A 24,897-nucleotide genomic window follows, 5' to 3' on the forward strand; every position below is an offset into this window, starting at 1 on the left:
TGAATTAATGTCCTTGAGTTACCGAAATCTTTGGCCCTGACTATACAAATGTGGAGCGTTATAACATAAGAGAGAAATGGAAATGGGACAACGTGATAGCAGCCAAGAGTAATTACGCGTTAATGGTATATAATACTATAGTACGCGATTATATAGGATTGAAAAAGAAATATAGATACATTTGGTTTCGTCAAATCATAATTCAAGAAGTTTAAGAAGTAAATTTTCTTATGATATTAATGTTTCTCGTCTTTGTTTTAAAATATTTTAAACGTGTATATAGAATATATCCCTCTGAGTGAAATGAGTTTATTATTATAACAAACAAACAATCATAGTTGAAAAGCAGAATAACAAATTGCCTTCATCTTGTTATCTCCTATGATCTGATCGTTCCAACACGATTTTGAGGACACGGAATGAGCTTGAAAGTTGACTGTTCGATAAATCTCATGCATATTTAATGAGCTTTCTATTTCCGTTTACAGGCGTCCTCAGGAACTAGATATTAGTATGTCTATTTACGGAATTATATTGTCCATTTAAAACGAATCTGAGATGTCACATGAATTGATGAAACTTTACATCGAATCACAGAAATTTATTAAAATTTGTTTAATTCTTTTAATAATTTTTATAAATTAGTCTAATTAAAATATATTTTTTAAATAATATCAAAAAGCCTCAAATATAACGTATAAAGCATTATAAATTCTTGTTGTATCACTGAAACGAAGCATTCTTTAGTTGAATACGGATTTACAACCTTATATTTCCGATCTAATTCCTTATTCACAAAAGCATTCATCAGATTCAACTAGTGTTTTCGTGCTTCATTCTTGTGACTTAAACTCGGTCTTACATTGTTCATGGCTTTTCAATAATACAATGTTTAATAATTCAGTTGGAGCTGATTCTACGACGAGGCTTTTCGTTTCAATGCGATAAAACTCGTGTTGGCGGTGCTCCAATTTTTAAGTGCACCAGACAAATCAGAATGTCGCGACAGATCCTCAGATCAAAAAAAGTTGGACTACTTCGTCGTACACCGATGCCTACTATTGATAAATAACAGCTTTCCGTACAGTTGACTGATTCGAGAAATTGTAAAAAATTTTGATTCTACATTAAGTTTCAATTTCACAGGTATTTTGAATGGGAGAAAGAAAATTATACGGAAGAAAACTTTGTTGGAAATTACACAGTAACCTAGCGTTGATAAATAATACTTTTTCATATATTTAAATAGTTAATTAATTAGAAAATGTAAAAAATTCTGATTCCATATTAGACTCTAATTTTATACGAATTTTGAAATAAAGAAAGAAGACTTTTGGATATTATAGATAATATACTAATTAATATTAATAATATATCAACGATATATAATATATAATAAATAATATTGTAGATAACATATATATTTAGTAGTTTCATGTTTAATAAAGATTTCTTAGAAGTATAAGAGCGGATAATTCCAGTTTCATGGATAATTATGGATAATTTCAGTAAAAGAGAGCAAGGATTGAATATAAATCTAAAGTTTGAAGCGTTTTAAGTTATAAAAGAGCATACTTACATATACTCTCAATTCCTTGCATTTGAGACAATTTAACACGAAATTCTACGATATCGTAGCATCGTGAAGTTTATTACTAAGTGGTCTGAGACATAGACCTGGGTAAGAGGGTCTCGAAGTGTGCCATCCCATTATAGAAATAAGTTCAGCCTACAATTTCTTTAGAGTCGTGTATAACCCTGGCTTCGCGAATATCCATCCACTTTAAAGGAATGCCTACAAACACTTTCCATTATTGGTTTTTCCACTTACTTAGTAATTTGTTATTATCAATTTATAATTACAGCGGTACAATCTATGGTCAATTATGGTCAATAGAAGTGAATAAAAATAGAATTATTAGATTGGTTGAACTATTAGCGTCGGCCATAATAGAACTCAAAGGGAGAAAAAAAAATTTATCGACATCTCTTCGATAATTAAATTTAATGTCAATTATAGATATTTTAAAACTTTGAGAACTCTTTTCTCGTTGTAACAGGTGAAATATTGGTTACTAAAATGCAATTCTTTTCGCAAGAAAATATACCGATATATTCATTTTTCTAGATGAAAATAATAATGAAGATAAGTTTTAGGCTAATTACCGTTGGAAACACGGGGATAATTTGAATCCTGATTTAATGATAATTATATTAATTATATTTTTTTTTCGCATCCCTGAAACATCTGATAGAAACTGAATATCAAAGCACAATGAACGAAAACAAGAATATTAAAACCTAAAAATTAAAAACGATATTATCTAACACTAATGTTATTAGTATCAAAAAACGTGCAATACTCTTAGTATCAAATTAAGGATGTTATTTAATGCGTTAGGATGATTAACATGGAAGAATAATATCCTTAATGATCAAATTAAGAAAATTACTTAATACGCCAAAATGAAGAACATTATCTTACACACCTAGAATGATTAATATCGAAAAACAAATATCTCTAATATCAAGTTAAAAACATTGTCTAACTTTAGAAATAAATATCCTCAATATAGATGAACAGTATTTTTAATAATAAATTCTTGAAATTTTTAATGTCAATGTGAAATTATTTAATGTCAGAATTATTAATGTTAAAGGACGATAATTGACAGTTACATAATTAAAAAGTAACAATTGTCGTGTCCAGGAAGGTGGCTCAGCTGTGTGCAGCTTAGACAATGTCCGAAGATTCTGACTCTGTATCAGAGGAAGAAAGAAGTTTGTTCCGTCCGTTCACGCGGGAGTCCCTGGCAGCGATCGAGGCTCGCATCGCCGAGGAACATGCCAAGCAGAAGGAGCTCGAGAAGAAGAGAGCGGAAGGCGAGGTAAGAACGCGGCCGTGTTTCCTTCAGCCTACTTTATACATGTAGAGTCGCGAGCATCGATTCGAAAGGACCGTTGCTGGCTGGAAACTAGGATTCTTTCATTTTTTTATGTCTTCTTTTTCAATGTATTTTACATTTTAAATTACGTAACAATCTATACTATTCTTAAGTTTCAGTTCTATTTCCATTTTTGGCGATTTAATCGACGAACAATTTTCACGAGCGTTTCTCATCCATGATATTTCTTTATTCATCTTCCTTTTTTCTATTGAAGAGTTCGAATAATTTATTGACTCCTACAGTTGAGTATGAGATAGTATGATTCATTAATGGATCTGTATTCTTTGGTAGAAGCAGAAATTTCAAAGAAATTTAATGGTTAATAGTTCGCAGAAATTTCGTGTTGCAACAGTTTGTCTGATTTACATAGAACTGGAGGAGTTTGTATGATTCATACAATTTAACGAGAATTCTTCGATTGTTATTTTAATGTACGTGAATCATTTTCGTCGATTATTCGAGCAATCGTTCTTAGCATCCAACTCAATCTCCCATAAAACCACATGTTCCTTTTACGTGCTATCCACGTACATGGCCAAAAATATGTGACCATTGACACTGTAACGTGAACGATAAATCTCTGGATATAGCGTAGGATGATGAAAATCCGATTGAAAGAAAAAGAACGACCGCGTTATGTTCGGTGATTCGCGTTTCCAGTTAGACGAGTTCCAAGAAGACACATACGACCGTTCTACGTAACGTGCTTATTAACATCGATACACAGGTTGTTCTACTTTACAGATCTCTATAGCGAGACCTCGAACGTACAAGCATCGCTGTTAAGTGCGTTACTAATGATTTTCTTCACCAGTAATCACGTTTGTTTACTTAAGAACCGATTGATATCTCTTCATAGAAAAGAAATTAAATTCAAAACGATTATCAGAACGAGCGTCGATAGTAATAAAGAATGTCATAAAAATGAAAAGTAATCAGATGGTAACGTTTTTAATAACTTTACTCGCGTAACAAATTTTATACTCACGGGCTGGTCAACGATTTTTCAATGATGAAATATTAATCGATCTTAAATATGTTAATTAATCACGGTGTTGTCCGTGAGGCTCGATGGACGTTTACAATTATTGTTCGTCTTTTTCTGTACTTTTTTTCATTTTTTTTTTGAACGTACCTTTATTTTGCGTAGCTGCAGTGCCGTATTTTGTGAGATCTGTTTCTTCATGTTCACAAAACCATATCTCTATCTACCTATATTATATATATACATATATAATTATACGTCAAGCTGCGGTGTTTCTACCTAATCCTCTTGTGAACAACCGATTGTCGCTACCCGTCGCGTTGATTGTTTGCTTGATTTACTGCTGAACGTAGTGAAAATACATGCCTATCCTATTGACGACTTTTGTCTGTATCTGTTTATATACGTCTATATATATAATATATATGTATGTAATATATAATCTATATATATATAATATATATATATATATTAAACACGACTGTCGTCGACTAATGTATTGTTCTCTGTGTTACCAAAGATATGTTCGCGTACGAGCTCGATGTCTGCAGTGTCACTTATCTGTGCCTGTTTCTATACGTACATATACATATAAATATCGCTGTGTCGTAGTTCTCTCTCTCCCTCTATGTTCTTCGCTGTATTGTAGTATTTCCCGCCCCTTAACCGTATACTTACGTAGCCACCGTATATAGATAATATTAATTGTGCTGGGTCTTTCACTGGTAAGTTCATTATGGAACGATCTTTTCATCAATGTACTTATCGTATCGGTGTTAATTCTCTTCCCTTTTCAAGAGATTTTATTTGTTTGCCGAGTTTTATTCAAATTTCTTCTTGATCCAGAAATTCATTTGTTTAACGAATGTATCAGTTAAATGTATTTTTCAAATTAAAGACACTTTAATCCTTTTACCAGTTTTACACGTATAGGAAATGTTAGTTAAATTACTTTTCGATTTAATGATTCGTCAATTAGAGGTACTACAATTAACTAGAAATATTAGTTAAACTTACTTCTTCGTTCAATCTGGTTTGAACGTTATTTATTTCGAAAAATGATACTCATTTATACATAATTCTAAATGCGTTTTAATTTAGTTTTAAAAATTTATTACGTGGAACAGTAATGAATTGAGAATTTTTATTCATCTCCTTATATTGTTAATCAGACAGTCGAGCATTTTATGTTTATTATTGATTTTTTTCTTCATTTGTTTTTATAATGTTTAAAGATTATGTTAATATTGTAATTACTTTTATTAGAAAGAAATCTTAAAATATCGCACGTATAGAAAATTACAAGAAAATATATTTCTAGTCATGACGTTCTTATAAGCGCGTCTGACTATAGACGGTCTGCTTCCCCTTGCATTGTTCCACGCTCTCTCCGCTACATTCTAGTAGTGTGGGTCAATAATATCTATCTGTATCTTGCCTAGCTTCGTATACGTGCATTATCGTTAATATTTTTGCAAGAAATTTTACTAAGTATCTTTACGTTCTATTATCCTTTATTCTATTACCAAAAATCTGTTTTATTTTTCTTTAATTAAAAACAAAAAAGAGAAAAGGAAGGTAAACACTGATATTATGAATACATTAGAGGAAAAAATTCCGTAACAAGATTAGTGAAACATCCTCGATGTTAATCCAATTTCTCGTAGTATTATAATAACTTTATTGCCACTACGTGAAACAAAAACAAGGTGATTAAGTGTTTTGAAGAATTTTCGTAGAAAATGTTTTGCTAGAAAAAGTTTTTTAAAACGTATTTGGAGTCTGTTATACGATCGGAAAGACTTTCAAAATATTCACACACGTTTACCAAAGCTCTCATTATAATAACTCGTGCATTTACACGGATGTGTTCGTTTATAATTAACTAGAAAATATTCTTATATATTCTTCATATTTCAAATAAAATATAGATCGTATTTCTCGATTTGAGACCTACATAGTTAAGAGTGTGAAATTCGATCTTCCCGATTAATTAACAGAACTTCTTTTCACTATCTCTTTTATATAACCCCGTAGAGTAAGACTAGAGAGGGAAAGAGAGAAGCGAGATGGTATCAATTGGTACGCTTCGATCTCTATATCCTCCTTTCTCACCTAGCTTGCCTGATCCCGCGATCCTCTCGCTTGAATATCCTTCGTATCGTATATATATGTATGATCAGAGATATATATATATATATATATGATATATGTATAGATTTCAACGAATATAACTCCGCATATGAAGTTTATATACATATATCTGTCTTTATATTAATATGTATGCACACTACTGTTTGTAAGTATTGGATATTTATTTATGATAATAGAACGTCGCTCGATTATTTAATTAAGGAAGAGAAAAATTACAATTTCTATCCAACAGTATAATATAGATTTTTGAAAGCTAATTTGCAGTAACAAAATTGAGAAACTCCTTATAGTCAAATTATTTAATTCTTTAATTATGAATTACATAAAGATTTTTTAGAAATATATATAAATAGAAAGTACTGAAATTACTTCAGGCAGCGATATTTAAAATTGACACACACGTTAATTAATTACGTATCTTGTTAGGAAACAATTATACCATTGCTAAATTATTTTATGGATGGTTTGAATCTATAGTCTGCCAATTCCATTAAAAGATTAACAAATACTGCTTTTAATCGTTAAGAAATTTCTAATTAATTTAGATTAAATTTGATAAAATTCAATCAAATTTTGCATTAGTATAAGGAGCGCGCTAAATTGTCCAGATGCTTATGAACGGTAGTGTAATTTCTGTTTCGTATTCTCACTTTCTATTATATTTCTCAATTAATCCCAGCTTTATGATTCAATCCCAGTCCTCTATATTTACGTATAATATATATTAACTGTATAGTTAACTATTATTCCTTCCGATAATCGTGTATTAGCGAGATTTAGTATTTTTTTTATAGTATTTTTGTATCTTCTTTCTTATCCCAACCCTAGTTCCCCGTCACTGTAACTCTCTACCTCCGTATTCTGTGTTTTTTCTCTGTGTGTAACGACTGTTTCTCCGTTTCTCCAATTTCAGGGAGGTTTTGGACGGAAGAAAAAGAAAAAAGAAGTAAGACGTTACGTCACGCTAAGTAATAATACACACACATACACCACACACCAACAAACACATGCACGTACACATCTATACAAGTATTCTCTTTTCGTTTCAACTTTCTATACACCTCATGATCATGACTACGATTAGTGTACATACACACATATATTGTATATAAGGTGAAGTTGGAAATATTGTGCAAAAGATGATTCTTTGTACAAAATTAAATCAAAAATGGGGACCAACATTTTTTTTGGACATTTAGATTTGGAGGGAAGCAATTTTGAAAATTCATGCATTTATACAGTTAACAATTATCGTTATTTTAATGGGAATTTGGAATAGGATAGTTGTTTGAAAAATATTTCACACGTGTTTCTTTTTATTAGATATTTTCCACACTGAAGAAGCGAAAATTGCTCTAATCTTTAATATGTAGATAACGTATTTGTGTCAATAGCTCGGCAACCATTGCAAATCACGACAATAAATGAACGAGTTTAATATTTTTAGAGGTTGAATTGGAACACGTAAGCAAATTAGAAAAGGCCCATTTGTTTAAATATTATATCGAAACTTATTTATAGAACATTGAATCGACGAAATAATGTATCGCTGATGAAATTTTCCTTTGCACTCTTCTGCATTTAATAACGCGTAAAAGTCATGTAAAATCATACGTTACCATTATACTAGGGACGTATATATCCACGAACACGTAACAACGAGTTTCCAATATGAATTTCCTAAAAAAACTAAACTTCTGCCAAAAACATGTTCTACATTTTGAATCTGTTATTGTACGTAGAATCATCTGCTGTCAGTTTGTACATAGCTTTGACCTCACCCTATATACACACGTGGCCCACAAAACGCATCCTATTTATACGTGAACGAACAATATACCGTGACATTACACAATTTCTACTTTGCATTGGTCGAAACGACCATTCGATTGGCCACACACACTTCTGTCACTCACTTGCCCGATGGTGCGCAACGTCCACCCACCGAGACACCTAATTTTCACCAGTGCCACGGTGTACATCGATTCCCTTGCGTTTGTTTCGTTGCCACGTGTCGATATATTCACCAGATTATTCCTGATAAGTCATTGACTGGAGTTTTCTAATTAATAACACGGGATAGTTTACCAGTTGTATCTCATTTAGACTACAGTTCTCGTTTATTTCGTATCGACACTTGTATCGATTTAATCTCATGTTTGAGAAGCGTCAGCTTTTTTTGCAAGTATCGTCGAGTTCATTTGTTTGGTCTTTCGTACTGGTACGTAGTAATTTGTGTTGCGATGAAAGTGATTTTCATGAGTTTATGCATTCGTAGGAAATACAATAACATTGTACAATAACAATGTATATAATATACGAAAATATATAATACATATTTAGCGGGTAAAGCAAATCTCGGCTTAGATCCCATTTCTATGTTTGTGCGTATAAAAATCCACAGTCTAATGATTAGATTGCGGATATGTTTATATAAATGTTTATATAAATTCATATTCTGTATGAATTTATCATCTAATAATGTTACGTATTGTTCCACCGTGTATTTTTTAATATTAAACAATTAAATAGTTTCTATGGTAAGTTTTAAATAGTACATATCAATCCTCGTACGTCTTTATAAGATGTAATCCTTTTCATTTACACGCAGAAAAACCTTACTTAAAAAATTTATCATTCGCATAATTTGAAAATTCTTGTTCGTTTATCAATATACCTAGTAATTTCCAAAAATCATTGAAAAAATTACTTTCACCGCAACGTCCTCACACGTACACGGCTTTTTCTTGTCAAATCGTATCGATTTGTGAACCTACGATCGCTTGTTGCGTTGTTATGCAATTAAAGATCGTTGTTGCTAGACAAATACCATTTATCAATTAGTCGAGAAAGATCTCTGTCGAGGCTACATCGTGGTCACAGAGGAACACGTATCACACTCATATGTATATATACATGTATCATACATAAGTTGTATCACGCTGGACACATCATTTGTCAAAGAAACAACGCGCTTCTTGTGTATTGCTATTATTCACGCTATTTCGCGAGTTGTGCTCGCAACGTCTTGCAATAAAAACGAAACGAGCCCTGCCTGTGCTTCGATTCTGTCACAGTCTGCTCAAAAATTGCTCGATCTTTGATATCGACGATATTTGGGTTTAAGAACGTTCGTTACGTGTTTTTAATAGAAAGAGAACGTCGAGAATAAAAGTTTCGTTCACTGGGTCAGGTAAATATGGAGATTTCCATGATATTTCAGCGAATACACCGGTCGAACGTGATCATAACGAGTTGTTCGCGTTCGTTTGGTGGCACGATTCTGTACACACGCATTTCGAACGGGCTTTTTGCTAAGAACTACGCATAATTATACACGGTACTTGACGTGACAAGTTGGACGAGTCGCGGTTATTAAGCGCTCGTAGGGAACTATTTGCGGAATGAAAAGTTGAAAGAAATGAAAAGGGGTCGATATTGGGACAAAGATTAATTAAAAGATACTACTAAATTTCGTATAGTAACATCTTTTATACTATAATATCTCTTATACTAGTATAATATTTTAGATATAATCAACAATCTCCTACGTTATCAAAAACAAGCAAAACTTATAAAAATTCGATAATTGAAGGTTACGTCTCGCTAAACAATTTAAATAGAGAAACAACATCAAATTCGAAATTTCGTTTCTTCGTGTAAAAATCTACGTTTAACGATAAAGTACTCCGATGTACGATTAAAAACGAACTTCGCCAAAATTCAATAACACCAGATAAAAATAAATTTCAATTCTATTCTACATCTAAATGGAAAAGATAAACGAAATAAAAAGACCTCACTATAGCTCCAGTTATAACGTGTATTTTCAGTAATGAAGCAAGTACGATACATCATTAAAGACGAATATATTCAGAAAAATCCGTTGCGGACACAACATTCGAAGAACGAAGAACGTGAACGCGAGAAGCTCGCAGAGTCCGACTTGTTTTGCTCGTCAAGTGCTGTACGTCTGGTTTAGAGCTCGCAGTCGCCTGGAAACGCTTCTATAGATCGTATGCCGTATATCCGCAATGCTTGGAGCTGACATTCTTTGTACATAATCCTTTTTTTTTTTTTTTTTATTCATTAAATTGCGCGCTTCGATAGTAGCAGCATAAGCGTGTGCAAGCGAATTCGCAGATGATCGCAGTGGCGTGGCCATTCTCCTGGAATCGTATTGATTTATCGTTGGTACAGTCGCAATACAGTCATCAGGCGAGACGATGACTCCTATGGAAGAACATCGATCGCGGACGATTTTCATCCGCGGAATTTTTCCGATTCCTCCATACAGAGAAAGTAAAAATATCGTGTCTCCGATACGTTTGATTTTCGAGATGATTGAAACTTTTGGCGGATACCTTCGAAAGATAAATCTCGTGATCGCTCATTGAACGAAATTCTTTCTCCCGATTTTTCTTTTCTCTATCCTCGTTTTTGTTCTTTGTTACAAAAATGAGTATTCGTTCGAGTGGTTCGAGAAGTTGATTAATTGTCGCGGTTAGAATTGATACGAAAAACAGAAGATAACAATAGAAGTAAGCGAGTACGATTGAGATTTTAGAAACGTTTTCATAGAAGGTAGCGTCGTATTGTTTTCAGTATGTGCAGGTTTCAGAGGTCGTGAAAGATCGATTTTTAATCTATTAAGAACCAACGTCGACGAAACGCTTCCTTTGGGATTCTTTTTCGGTAAATTTACATTATTAATTCCTGTTCTTTAACATTGTGGTTATGAAAAGAAATTCCAAGGATATCGTTCGTTATTCTATACCTTATATTTACGTAGACTATACAATTTCTTGAAGTTTAACGAATCTTTATAGAACTACTTCAATTTATAGTGCCACGATAAATCAGTATTTCGCTAAATCGTGGAAATTTTAACTTACAACGTTATAATAAATTATCGTTTCGTTAAATAACGAACATTTCCGTTGTGTATCTAATTTGTCCAATATATGTTTCTCTAAAGAATCTCTAATATCTTGATAAAACAATGTAAATTACTTGTACGCGTTATTTTATCACGTGGTCCTTAATGGGTATTCTCAAAGCAACTCGCCATGTTTCCATTCAACTTCTCGAACAACAAAGCAAGAGGAAAGAAAACAGGAGAAAGAAAAAAGAAAAGAAAAAAGAAAAGAAGATCAATGAGGAACGTGTTTTGCTGCACCGTGTGTTCTGCTCTGGCCGTGAAGTTCAGCTTGAATATTCATCAACAGACACTTCTCGCTTGTGTAAATTAGATTTAGGTAGATCTTTATACATATATATTTAACGACCTTAGTATATAGTTCGTTATTAGTAGTAGGTTCGTGTATGTGCATCTATAATAGCTTCAGAGGATACTATTATCTATTGGAATTTTTATAAAATGCTTTCCAGATAATCCAGCTAGATTAGGTCACGATCTAATTAATTTTCAATCGATTTTTACAAAAGCCGTGGCACAAAATTTTCAGCAGACCACTGACATCGAAAGAATTTCTATTCTTTGGCTTTGTATAAATGTTTCGTTTGATCGATACGTTTAAAGATTAAAATGTCTTCGCGGAACACCGTACAGTATCAAAACGTCGATACGTAGAAAAGGATTACACTGGTGGTGAATATACATTTTTCACATTTGTTTCTTCGTGGTGCTAATTATTATCGCCAGCCGAAGGTTTCACGCGCTGGTAGTTAACACTAAAACCCTAAACGCTGTCATTTTGATGTCTTCTTCTTCGTTATTTTAGCATCCTTATTCATAGAACTCTCTGATGATCTTTTATATATTTTTAAATATATAAAATTTTAAATACTCTACAGACAAAGTTACCCAGTTGTGTATCTGTACTTTTTTTTAAGGAATCAAAAATTGATCGTACGTGAATTTAAATGTCTACGAAGTATGGTAGAACATAAATCGAAGAGAATGTTCGTGTTCTCTTAAAATCTTCATTTTATTTCATTCTGTCCATGTATGTTATTAACACGATTGATAATACTTCCATAGAGTAATTAAGAAGTATTTAGTAATGTTAAAAGAAAAAAAAAGAAAGAAAGGAAAAAGTATAAAACGAAGAAAATCGTACACGATCAAAGTGGCGTTCAACGAGTATCTATGAAATTCCCGGGGTTCTAGTGTTAATGAAACGAGAAAAGAAAAGAACCAACGTTAAAGGCAGGTGGGCATACTTCGAATTTCTAATAATCGCTCGGCAGAAAATTCGCGGAGAGAGAGCGGAAACGAGCAGATCACGTGGACCTTACTCAGGTTCGTATGTTCACGACCCGCTTTTAGCACCAATTTCGTACTGTACACACGTATATGTATATAACATGTACATATAGCCGCCTTCTATACGACTAGTTGCCATAGCTGCTTTTCAGACTAGACGCGGAATAGATGTTCCCGATGCTTCCAAAGTAGCAGAGAGAAAAAAAAAAAGAAAGAAAGGAGAAGAAGAGGGGGGAGAAATGTGGGGCAGCGTCGCACTATCGGTAAAATACACGTAGTACGTGCAAAAACGAAAACCATCTCCGTAATATTCGTGGCGAGTACCATGAATATTTTATACTTTCGAACGTGTACCATAATGAAACTTGCTAGATATTTCCTGATAATTATTTAATATTTTAAATTGAAAGGGATATTTTTTGTATAACTTGGAGTATCATAGAGCAAACTTGGTAAGCTGCGCGGTGGTTGTTTAAAATTTCAGCCGGAAATTGGTACGTGTACGTTCGAGTAACATTATCGAACTTCGAGAAGTACGTGACGATTATTTAATTAATATCGCAGAGAATATTTAATACGTTGGAGACCGATGACACTGGATATAAAGCGTTTGATACTTCGAGTTAATGACGGATAATGTCAATTTTATCGGACAAATTGGAATTTTTAATCAAAATTCTCTCCTTTCGACTAAGATTTTATTTGGTGGATTAATTGACTAATTTACGTTCTATATTTTATGAATTATTTTGTTTCGTAAAACGTTCGTATCTTACCTGTACGGCATAGAGATTTATATTAAACAATTAAGACAACGATTAGGACAGAAATTAAGTAATCGTAATAGTTTTGGATTCTCTTAATTCTCCTAAATTGTATTATCATTTTTATGAAATCATAGCTACATTCTAATTATTTCATTTCTATGTAAAGAGATTTTCTGATTCGTATTGAACACATTGTTCTATTCTAATACTCGAACGTATTAAAAATTGCCTCTGCCAATAATCAATGAGGTAATGAAAGGTGCAACATGCGACGGATTTTACGGAGTTGGTTTCATCCTCGGATCAGCATCTAAGAAATGGCGGTAACTTTGATCCAGAAACGCCTGCCAAACGAAGCTCGGGACGTTCTTTTGCGATGCATAATAAGCCGTGGAACGATTAGGAACGCGTAGAGCTGATCTAGAAGCGGGTTATGAATAACACCGGTGCACACATAGCGGACAAGTATATATACAAAATGAATATTTCCAACAGATAAATAAATAATCACAATACAATTCTCTGTTTCTAATCTTTGCATAAATATACATAAACACTATATCAAGTTGTACATTTCGTACAATTAAACTCTCTCTATATATATGTATATCTTGGAAATATTTATTTCATTAATCACCCTCGATGATATCTCGTTAATATCATTTTTTTCTCTTTTTTTTCCGATATAAATTTATATCCTCGCGCAAATAATAATACGTAGCGAGGGTGCAATTATTTATTTTCTTTTATTTGTATATAATTTCTAGCACGTCTATACGAAAGAAAAGATTATGGCAATGATGATTCGATGCAAGACGACAAGCAGGACGAATCATATGAGAGAGACAGTGGTGTTTAGATGTGTTTCGTTCGCAGGTTCGGTATGACGACGAGGACGAGGACGAGGGTCCTCAGCCGGATCAGATGCTCGAGCAAGGAGCACCGATTCCGGTCCGACTGCACAACGAATTTCCACCCGAGTTGGCCTCCACACCTCTCGAGGATATCGATAGCTTCTATCATAACCAAAGGGTATCGATATTTTATTACGAAACCGGAAAAGATAGGATTGTATCAATTTTACGAACGAGAGATGTCCTTATCGGATATTATCTTTTATGTAATTGCATGGAGGGTTTTAGTTATTTTGTAAGAACGTTCTGGATCATTTTGTAATGATTACGTGTTTCTTCTTTAATGTTAAAATTGAATGTTCCTTATAAGGAATATTGTTTGCTAAAATCATATTTAGAACAGGAAGAAATTTGTGTTTGACGAAGGAAATTTTTCATAAAATCAAGGATCTATTTTGCGATTTAATGTGTTATTTAAAATATCTATCATGATCACTTCCGATTAAATCGTAATCTTGTATAACTCGCTAAAGAATGTCATATTAATTGCTACCTATTAAACGCGAATTACAATGTAATTGTTCAATAGAGGTTTTAATATCTCGTTTGAAAAATTCGAATTTCATCAAGATACAAGAAAGAAAATTCTTCCTGCTACTTTTATCCTTCTTCGTTCAGAATATTTATTCGTTATTTCGCAATAATCTGTACGATGTAACTCTACTTGAAAGACAACGCGAAGAATCTCAAATATTTCAACGCATTTTAAAAATGAGAAACAAAGCTAGATAAGAGGATTTTAACTAAAAACAGCAACTCTTCTCGTAGCCTAATGAAAACAATTTTTATCGTTGTATGTACAGTATAACGATCGCTAATGGGTCTATTATTTTTGCTATTTTCCTATTGTAATATCCTTTGTTTTGTTATCTTTCCGACCAGACCTTCGTCGTCATCAGCAAGGGAAAGGACATATTCAGGTTCTCAGCGACAGATGCGATGTGGATCCTCGACCCGTTCAACCCAATACGACGTGTGGCCATTTACATATTGGTTCACCCACTGTTCTCCCTCTTCATTATCACTACAATATTGGTTAACTGCATACTCATGATCATGCCCACTACGCCCACCATCGAGTCTACGGAGTGAGTATCGTTCGTTCTTCTCGCCCTCGATCTAGCGAAACAACGGCGAGAACATAATTTACATTTTGTATACGTTCTCCTTTTTTGTCTTTTATTTTACGCGTGTAACGGCTGCAACATGTGCACGAGTATCGGTCTTTGTGTACTTCGTCTTCTCTTTGCGAGCGACAAAAATTATTGTTTATCGTATTCGATTTTGAAAGTTTCAAATTTTTTTATGTAAATTTCATAAATCGAGCGTTTCATATTTTTCTTTACGAATTTAAAGAATCTAAGGTTTTCAGTTTTCTCTTTGCAAACTTAAAAGGCTGTCAGTTTCGAAACTTTATCGTATGTTTCAGAAGTTGAAAGTTTCAAACTTTACCTGGCAAGCTTCAAGAATCGGAAGTTTAAAATTTTTCTTTGTAATCTTTCAAGATTAAAGGTTGTTTATTCGTGGTGATTAATATGTACCTTTTTCTAGTAGCGAGAATTGAAAACTGATCTCTTTGCGGAAATTGAAATTCCTTTTGTTAACTACCGATTAACTGACCGGACACTGAGCTCTACTATTTCAGAGTATTGCATCTTGAAGTTATGTTATTTATTAAGAAGATCGACATTCGTGCGCTGATTTGAATATTCCAAGTCCTTCGATTTTGTATGATTCTTGAATGGATGGAAGCGAATCAGTAAAAGTTGTAGGAACAGGAGTTCTGTATTTTATTTTAACAATCTTACTGTAACTTCAAATCTTTAAACACTAAAACTGTTTAAATAATTTCACAATTATCTTCGAGATGAAACTCGTGTAAAGTGATTAAATGACGCAAGTGTCGGAAGTGTCGGAAAATAGAATCAATTTTTTACTTACATTTTTGTTAACTTTGTCAGACAATTATATATTTACGCTTGCTCTGCAGTGATTGTGAATCAAAGTAGCTTAGCGTGCTTACGAGCCTAAGCTGGAGATGAGTCGATTTAAATCTCATACAATTCTATTTATTACAAGCATTTTTTTCACAACTCTTTATTCCTAAAATTTTTTCTTTTTTTCTCTTTTTTTTGACTCGATAAATAAGATATTCGTTTACTCAGATTTTAACAGCGAGTCATCGAAAGCTTACGGCGAGTACACGTTGCTCAAAGTCTATCTAGATATTTCAAGCAATGTTCTACGTGTTATAGCTCTAAATATATGAGTAGACACTGTGATAAATATGTATAACCGTTGGTAAGTTTTGTTCTAGTTTCTCTAGAAGTAGCTTAGAGACGAGCGCGACCTGTGCGAGCAATAAAACTACAATGCAATTAGACTGCGGATGTTTGTGCAATTATTAATTAACATATTTTCTATAAAATTGCCCACGAATGTTGGTACATCGTGTCTTCTTAACAGAAACACGTACTTCTTAAGAAAAATGTGACTCTGTAATGAAATTCTTTTATGATTAACAGAAAAATAAAGATAAATCTCTGTTCAATTTTCGTTCGCGAAACTATAAATTTGTATAAATATCCGCGATCTAAGTACAAAAGGAAAAGAACAAAGTAGAAAAGAGGAAATAAAAGAAATAGAGACACCGTATCGAACGAAACATCTGTTTTGTGTGAACGTTTCGTTCGTTGGATCGAAGAAAGAAATTGTTCGCTCGGGTCCTGCTCGACGATAGCTGACTTGTCTACGGCGATCTGTAATCGATTAGACGCCGATAGATAGCGATCGGATGCTATCGCTTAGTTTAGCAAAGACTCGTGTGTGTGTGGGCGCGCGCGCCAAAGAAAAAGGAAATCGCATTTAAAAGCTGAGTGGTGTGTTTGTTGTTTTCAGAGTGATATTTACGGGCATCTACACATTTGAGTCCGCCGTTAAGGTGATGGCGAGGGGTTTCATTCTGCAGCCTTTTACCTATCTTAGAGATGCATGGAATTGGCTCGACTTCGTAGTTATAGCTTTAGCGTGAGTAGTTAAAAACTTATTTTTTAACTAAAAAAAAAAAAAAAACGAAAAGGGAAGGAACGAAAAATGGAAAAACAAACGAAAAGAGACGAACGAGCGAACGAAAACCGAGAGGACCATACAGGCAGAGAAATATGATGTAAAGAAAAACGAAGGAAAAGAGAGAATACCATAAAAAACGGTAGAGTACAGCGTGTGACGAAAGAGAATATCACGAGACTTGTACAAATTTTAATTTACCTTGAGAAATTAATATTTTGCAAGTAATTGAAAGAACGATAATCGAAAGAAAGGAAAGTGTTTTTATACTTGTATAATAATTTGCATTTTTCGATTTAATCTTTTCAATCAGACAAAAAAGAATAAAAAGTAGAAAAAAGAGAAGAACGATAAAGAAGTACGAATATAGGATAATTCCACTTAGGCTTAACGAAAGCAGAATCTGTGACGTAATGAAAAAGAGGATAAAACATTGAGCACAGATTGGCCACGTCGTAATAATCGACGCGTAATTCGAATCGAAGAAGAGAAAAGTCGTGAAATCGATATGTCGTCCGGTGGTAAGATCTGTTGGGTCTCGTGAAAGCGTGAGTTCTTCCCTTTCTTCAATCTCGTATTGATTCTCCGAAAAGTTGACGACGTAAGTTACGAGACAAATTTGATTTTCTTCACCGATGAAAAAATTCATTCTAAGCAATTTACGTTTAGAATCGAATTATTTAAAAATCAAAAGAAGCTTAACGATGTGAAGAGAGCGAAGTGTAATTCACGCTTTTCCCGGTGAATCATTCACGAATCTACCTAACATTGTTAACGATGTCTCTTGCTAATTTCCATAAATGATTTAGTCATAGATTTTTTATTATTTCTTCAGTCTTCTATCGTCGCGTAATTATGAAAAATATTTTTAATATTTTATGTTAATCGTTATATCGCATATATTTTTCGTATTCTGAATATTTTCACATCGACTATTAACAATATTTTACGTCGATTACCGAAGCTATATCGTGAAAATAATAATAAAAATAATAAAAATATTGCAACGTAGAAATGTTTTGTAGCAGGCTTCGTTTCGAACAGCCTGAGAGACACTTTGTGTTTTTTTCCTGTGTCCCTTAGTTCCACGGGTAGATTCGTATAACACGATGACGATGATCTTAGCCGTACCGCGTCGACAGGACCGATTTTGAATGAATCACGTCGTCGACGCCAGTACGACCAGAGTTGCTGCAGTGAAGCGTTTACCCACGAGAACGCTAATTAGTATACAAGATTAGAATGTGTTCAGGTTATTAAACGTAGATCTTATTTATCTATACAATACATATATGTATATAAAATACATAATATTTACTTGCTAGATACCTTGGGTAACGCTATCTATTTGAAACAAAACAAAGAAAGAAGAAACAGATTTGTGTAGCGAGATGAATCTTAACTCTTCAAACTTTCTTTTATCACACTTACACACACGTACTTATATACAATATATTACATACAAAATATATTATATGTATATACCTACCTATACATGATATATACATATATTATACAATATTATGTATTAACACGTATTGTTACACAATTACATCGAATACATATAATATTACATATAATAGATAATGGTAATATACATGAATTAGTTTACTTAGATAGGGATTAGAGATTTTTAATTATTACATTATCATCATTATAATAATTATTATTATTATTATGTCTAGTTACCACAATCAGAGTATTTATTGATTAATTTATTTATTTATTTATTATCATCGTAATTGTTGACTAGAATAGCGTAATTATATCTATACTATATATATATATATAATATATATAATATATAAAATGATATATATATATATATATATAAACATCGATTCGATCGATCCATTTATTATTAATTGTCGTAGATTTAGTACATTATTATTATTATTATATATATATGTGTGTGTGTATATATACATATATATACATCGTATTATATAACATATACATATATATATTACGTAATTGTTGATAGATGGACAAATTACGTGTATCTTACAACATTAACGAGTATCCGTTTGCGACTCGGCATCACGAGAACGATATCACTCTCATGCTCCATTCACATTAATTAAACTAGAATTTAATCCTGTCATTATTACTACTACTACTACTACTATTACTATTACTACTACTATTACTACTACTACTACTACTACTGCTATTATTATTATTATTATTATTATTATCATCATTATTATTATTATTATTACTATTACCATCACTGTAACAAGAGAACAAAAGAGAAAAGTAACGACAGTAAAATAGAGGAGGAGAAGAACGTGATTTGCAATTACATTCCCGTGATACCGTGGCATATCGAGCAACATCGAGTGCATGCAGTAATAGCTACCTGTAAAATATATATAAAATATATATTAACGTATATATTTTATATATATATACCTTTATTTTTATTATTATTATTATTATTATTATACAAGCAGTTTTCAAAGCAGACGTTTTTTGGTAGGCAATAGAAAAATCTGGTAGCGAGTAATCGTTTGAGTATTATATTTAACTTTTTTACTTATTCTCTTCGATTCTTTCTCTCTCTCTTTCTCTCTCTCTCTCTCTCTCTCTCTCTCTCTCTCTATCTCTGTTTTTTTTTCTATAAAACCGTTTTGTTTTTTTGTTTGTATCACTGTAATGTGTGTGATGTTCGGGTGTATTGCAGTTATGTGACGATGGGCATAGATCTAGGCAACCTTGCCGCTCTCAGGACATTTCGAGTCCTCCGAGCCTTGAAGACTGTCGCTATTGTACCAGGTATGCTTAGAGAAATAGATCAATTGGGTGTAGTCGCAGATTATTAGAGACTATTTCATTTTTATAGACACACTTTTGCCGCGGCTCGCTGTTTACACACACATTCTCTCGCATCATCACCGACAACGCCTATTCTCTGTTAATAATATCAAATCTCTCTATTTCAAACTCTATCCTTTATCAAAATGCTACCCTATGCCTTCATATAATACCATTTCGTATGCCACATTTTTTTGCTCGCCAGCCCTCTCCATCTTTTACTCGACTATCGGTTCAGTGATCATTTTTACCTAATTGAACGTTCGTCTAAAGTTCGAACTTTTTCCAATGTTGATCACTGAAAACAAAAAGACAAAAAAGTAAAGTCCGTTATGATTTTTTGCCAGCCACCTATCTCGTCCTTCATCCCTCGTCTCCCTCCATCGATGTTTCTCCTTTTGATGAAATAGAGAAAAAAAGAAGCTCCTTCCATCTGTTTTTTTCAGTCAGTTCATCATCTCTCTTTTTCTCTCTTTCCACACGCTGAAACGAAAAGCGGTGTATTCTTTATTAAGATAAAAAAAAAAAAAGAAAAAGAGAAAAGAAAAAGAACACATACGTAAGAAAGTTTACGTCCACGCCCGCCACTTGAACGTCGTCGTCGTCGAAAGTGTCGCTTATTTACTGACAAATCCATCTGGTTCCCTTTTTTTTTGTTTCGCTCGCTAGGTCTGAAAACCATTGTCGGCGCTGTGATAGAATCCGTGAAGAACCTGCGCGATGTGATAATCCTGACGATGTTCTCTCTTTCCGTCTTTGCGCTGATGGGCCTCCAGATTTACATGGGGGTGCTCACGCAAAAGTGTATAAAGAACTTTCCCGAGGACGGCTCCTGGGGCAATCTCACCGATGAAAACTGGGAGCGATTCGTTAGCAATGAAAGTACGTAATTCATATCATGTAAATTGCGTGCACAGTTCGATATATTACAAGATTCAAAAGTTAGAGATTGGTAGGTGTTTCAATGGAAGTATAATAATTTTCAGAGTTTCTCTTTAATCAGCGATCGTTGGTTAGTTTATTATATCTACGTTATCGAGGATAATATTAAAACGCTGAAATAATAACGAGATGATTTAATATAATTGAGATAATATTTATCAATATAATATTTTTGGATCGTTTTCTTTGAAGAAATCTTTTTACTTCTTGACAATTACTTTTTACATTGTATGCATAATATTCGCAAGTTTTCAAAGTTTTGTGAAACTTTTCTTTACTAACGAGCTCCATGGAAGCACGAATAATTCTCCAAAGAGTTTTTCTTCAGCCATTCAGCCGTCTGAAATTTTGTCCAAATAAAAACTAAAGTCCTAAATAATTCTACATATGGTGAAGTTCATGAACTCTAATCAATCTTGTTTATTATTTCATTTAGCTAATTGGTACGTGGACGAGGCGAAAAACATGCCTTTGTGTGGAAATTCATCTGGAGCAGGGTAATTTAACCATTTTTCTCTAATTCTTACATTATTGTACATCGTTTATTGTACGTTACTATATTTAATGAATATAATTTGTTGAATGTAGGCAGTGCCTTCCTGGCTACACGTGTTTACAAGGATACGGTGAAAATCCGAATTATGGTTACACGAGTTTCGACACCTTTGGCTGGGCTCTACTCTCCGCTTTTCGTTTGATGACGCAAGATTATTGGGAAAATCTGTATCAACTGGTGCTTAGATCGGCCGGTCCATGGCATATGTTGTTCTTTATCGTGATCATTTTCCTCGGCTCCTTTTATCTGGTTAACTTAATCCTCGCTATTGTCGCGATGTCTTATGACGAGTTGCAAAAGAAAGCTGAAGAAGAGGAAGCTGCTGAGGAAGAAGCCATAAGAGTACGTATCCCTAAGAAAACTATGACTTTATAAGTGAACAATTTATTTTTGAGGTAAAAACGAGATATGATAAGTATTGAACAAGAACACTCGTAAATTATCGACTATTGGGTCAACTCTATTTTCTGATATAAGTACTCGATCAATATTCAGTTCTCAAAAAATAAATAATTCACTCTTGTAAGTTTATTTATCGGAACAATTTCTAAACTTTAATTAATAAATCTACCTAAATCTACAAAAATCGATGAAACTACAAATTTTACGTATTTGCATTGTAACAGGAAGCCGAGGAAGCAGCTCTAGCGAAAGAGAATAAGCTGGCGGCGCAGGCGGCGGCTCGGGAGGCGGCAGCCGTTGCGGCGGTGGCCGCCGCCGATCAGATCGTCAAATCACCGTCAGACTTCTCATGTCATAGCTATGAACTGTTTGTTGGTCAGGAAAAAGGGAACGACGATAACAACAAGGAGAGGATGAGCATACGTTCGATCGAGTCAGTCAGCGAGCATAGAGTGAAACAGATCAACAATCACACGGCCACCACTAAACCACGAAAAGTCAGCGCTGTAAGTGTCTGACTGGCCGATGTCTCCCTCTTTCGTACCATCGATTTATCCTCCTTTGACGTAATGTACTATCTTTTGCCTCCTGTTATCGAACTTGTCCCCCTTGACCTCGCTTCTACGAGAGCGATTCACGCGAGGCTGTTCGATCTCGACTCGACTCGTCGGTAAAACTTACGAAAGTACACGGTTTTTGTTCGATTCCTTCCACTTGTTACAGAACTACGTTTTGATGATTGTTCTTATGGTCTACAGGCCTGTCCACAGGAGATTATGTAATCCTTATCCATCTGTGTCGGAACTGAAGTTACTATGATAGGAGTATCATAAAATTAGTATCATTCAGGGATAAATCTTACACTGTAGAAAAATTTACAAGACGAGTGTATTATGCATAGAGAGTGCAAAGGACATATTTTTTTTCAAGTATCAAGTATTACGTTATATTAACCACGTCGTATATCCAAAAGTTTCGGAAGCTCTAAACTTTCAAAATTCCAAAATCTAAAAATTGCAAAATTCCTAAAATATATTGAGTAACAAATTTACATAGAGACGATGGAAAAACATATTTGCGATTGAGGTAATTTGTAACAAATGGAGCAGGATGAAAGAATCCTCATGTGGACAGCTCTGTTCTATCAATTTACGTACATACAATGGTGCATTGCAAGCCGTTTGAAGGACAGGGTTGGCGTAGATTCGTCTTGTTGAGCGTTCGTCAACCGATGATGGTAAACTGAGCAGGAATGGTGGATTTATCATGGTGTGGTTGATGGCAGTTTAGGGAGGTGGAAAGGAGAATGCCTTGAGAAACAAGGACGGTTGATGAATTATGATGAGGAAACGTCCTACTTAGGCTTAAGTTAGCGTTCGAAAGCGACGAGTCGAGCCCCTTCATAAAAGTCTATCGCTCTGTAGCATGCTTGTCGTACATTACTGTAATCGATTGTTAAGTAATGATCAAATTTGGTAAATCGTTAGGACGCTTATTGAAATCCTTGCTTTTCGTTGCGTTGAATTTTCTTCACTGATTCTGTCTTGGTTTCGAATGGTGTTTGATGATTTTTGACAGCGTTACATTCGTTTTGGTTTCATCATCACCGATGTGGTTTCTCGCGAACGCGTGTTAATTACAAATAGGATATCATCGTTCGTCGACGTAAAGTAACGTTTCATTCTGTGCCGTCTTGCATGGTAACGCATGTGTGTAGTAGAGAAAGGAGATACGAATTTTCGGTTCAAATAGGAATGTGATTGATAAATCATAGAGAAAATATGGAGGTCTGTTTTCAATAAACATCTTTTAACGCTTTCAACATTTCTATAATCAAAGATGTTACTGGTGGAGAAATGGTTAAGAAGGTTGATAGATGGATAAGATTTCCATCGTATGTATAGTAAGAGACCTTATTTCCATTTTATTATATGTTGAGTAAGATACTTGATTTTCATTTTATTCTATATCAAAATACGTGAACACAAATTGTTAGAGATTTCCAAGAGTAAGTGTGTATTTCTGGAGAGTGAATCTGTTGTTCATTAAAATCTTGAATATAATTTTATTTTATTTAATACTACTATTAGTGGCATTATGGTACCAGTATTAATAGTTTATTATATTTATAGCAATATCGATACTGGCATGATAATATTGGTACCAAGAAATACTCTGTATCAAGATATCAGATTCACATTCCAAAAAAACATACTTTAGACCCAGAAATCCCTAATAACTCAAACTGCAAGGACCAATAAAATGAAACCACGAAAGTAGCCATGATAGCCAAGTTATACTATGTAGATACCGCGGATCTTCGTGTCTCCCTTACATCCGTTTAAACAACGACGACATTTGATCAACATCGTTTTTCCCTGATATGTTGCGACGACAGTTGTTAACATCATGCTCTATCTTTTTATCTCTCTATCTCTATCACTTCTCTGTGTATGTAACGCTTTTGCAAGTATTTATATAAACATATATATCCGTATCGAGTGCCTCCTTGGTGTACACATTAGACAACGTTACGAGCCGTTTGGTAGGAGATATCTTTTCTTGTTTTTTTCTTAAGGTCTCTCGCGCCGCTAATGGCCAGTTTACTTATGCCTACCAGGAAAGCCTGCGGAAGGTATGTGTGTCACGACGTGTCTGTCACCGCCGACCGTACGTACTAAATAGTTGTACAGGATCCATGATCCGAAACTTCATGTCGATACACCATTCGATCGTCGAAGGTTTCACGCGTTCGGAACGATTTTTATCAAACCGCCAAATTTGCCATTAGAGGACCATTATTACTGTCATTCAAGAATGCTTGAAGATTCGATGGACCACTAGTGCAACATTCTATATGACAAATATATTTCCTTTTTTATTTGCATTCATTACCGTAAAGTCGATCTGAACGAAATTAAAAATGTTGGAAATTTCTTAAATGGTATTTTTAAAAAAGAAAAATGCAGTGGTTATTGGTTTATTCAAAGTAGAATATTTAATTAAATTAGATACTTATTTGTAAAAGAGAATACTCTTATTAATAGTTAACTTCATTAAAAATATTTTAATTAAATTGTGTTCATACTTTATGAACATAAATTGTTATTTTATGAA

At 33.7% G+C, this 24,897-nt stretch overlaps 2 protein-coding genes across 44 annotated transcripts in view; both read left to right on the plus strand.

Annotated features, from left to right (window-relative positions):
- Positions 1 to 24,897, plus strand: part of LOC132905765 (sodium channel protein para) — a 69,378-nt gene that overhangs the window by 14,564 nt on the left and 29,917 nt on the right. For 16 of the 43 annotated variants that reach the window (XM_060957347.1, XM_060957356.1, XM_060957352.1 and 13 more), the window contains 11 exons: positions 2,711 to 2,888; positions 7,001 to 7,033; positions 13,960 to 14,115; positions 14,880 to 15,085; positions 16,896 to 17,024; positions 19,750 to 19,841; positions 20,550 to 20,762; positions 21,259 to 21,319; positions 21,411 to 21,720; positions 22,005 to 22,286; positions 24,359 to 24,415. In XM_060957347.1, coding sequence (XP_060813330.1) covers positions 2,742 to 2,888; positions 7,001 to 7,033; positions 13,960 to 14,115; positions 14,880 to 15,085; positions 16,896 to 17,024; positions 19,750 to 19,841; positions 20,550 to 20,762; positions 21,259 to 21,319; positions 21,411 to 21,720; positions 22,005 to 22,286; positions 24,359 to 24,415 — 1,686 coding nt within the window. In that variant the 5' untranslated portion in view covers positions 2,711 to 2,741. Of the gene's footprint in view, positions 1 to 2,710; positions 2,889 to 7,000; positions 7,034 to 13,959; positions 14,116 to 14,879; positions 15,086 to 16,895; positions 17,025 to 19,749; positions 19,842 to 20,549; positions 20,763 to 21,258; positions 21,320 to 21,410; positions 21,721 to 22,004; positions 22,287 to 24,358; positions 24,416 to 24,897 lie in introns of those variants that run through there. The other 27 variants (XM_060957389.1, XM_060957372.1, XM_060957366.1 and 24 more) reach the window with 7 other exon arrangements.
- LOC132905772 (uncharacterized) overlaps positions 24,258 to 24,897 on the plus strand; it is a 40,117-nt gene continuing 39,477 nt past the window's right edge. Inside the window, exon 1 of the mRNA XM_060957395.1 lies at positions 24,258 to 24,274. The gene's annotated coding sequence lies outside the window, so the exon portion shown is untranslated. The remainder of the gene's footprint in view (positions 24,275 to 24,897) is intronic.

The sequence above is a fragment of the Bombus pascuorum genome, chromosome 4 (assembly GCF_905332965.1).
Source record: "Bombus pascuorum chromosome 4, iyBomPasc1.1, whole genome shotgun sequence".
NCBI lineage: Eukaryota > Metazoa > Arthropoda > Insecta > Hymenoptera > Apidae > Bombus > Bombus pascuorum.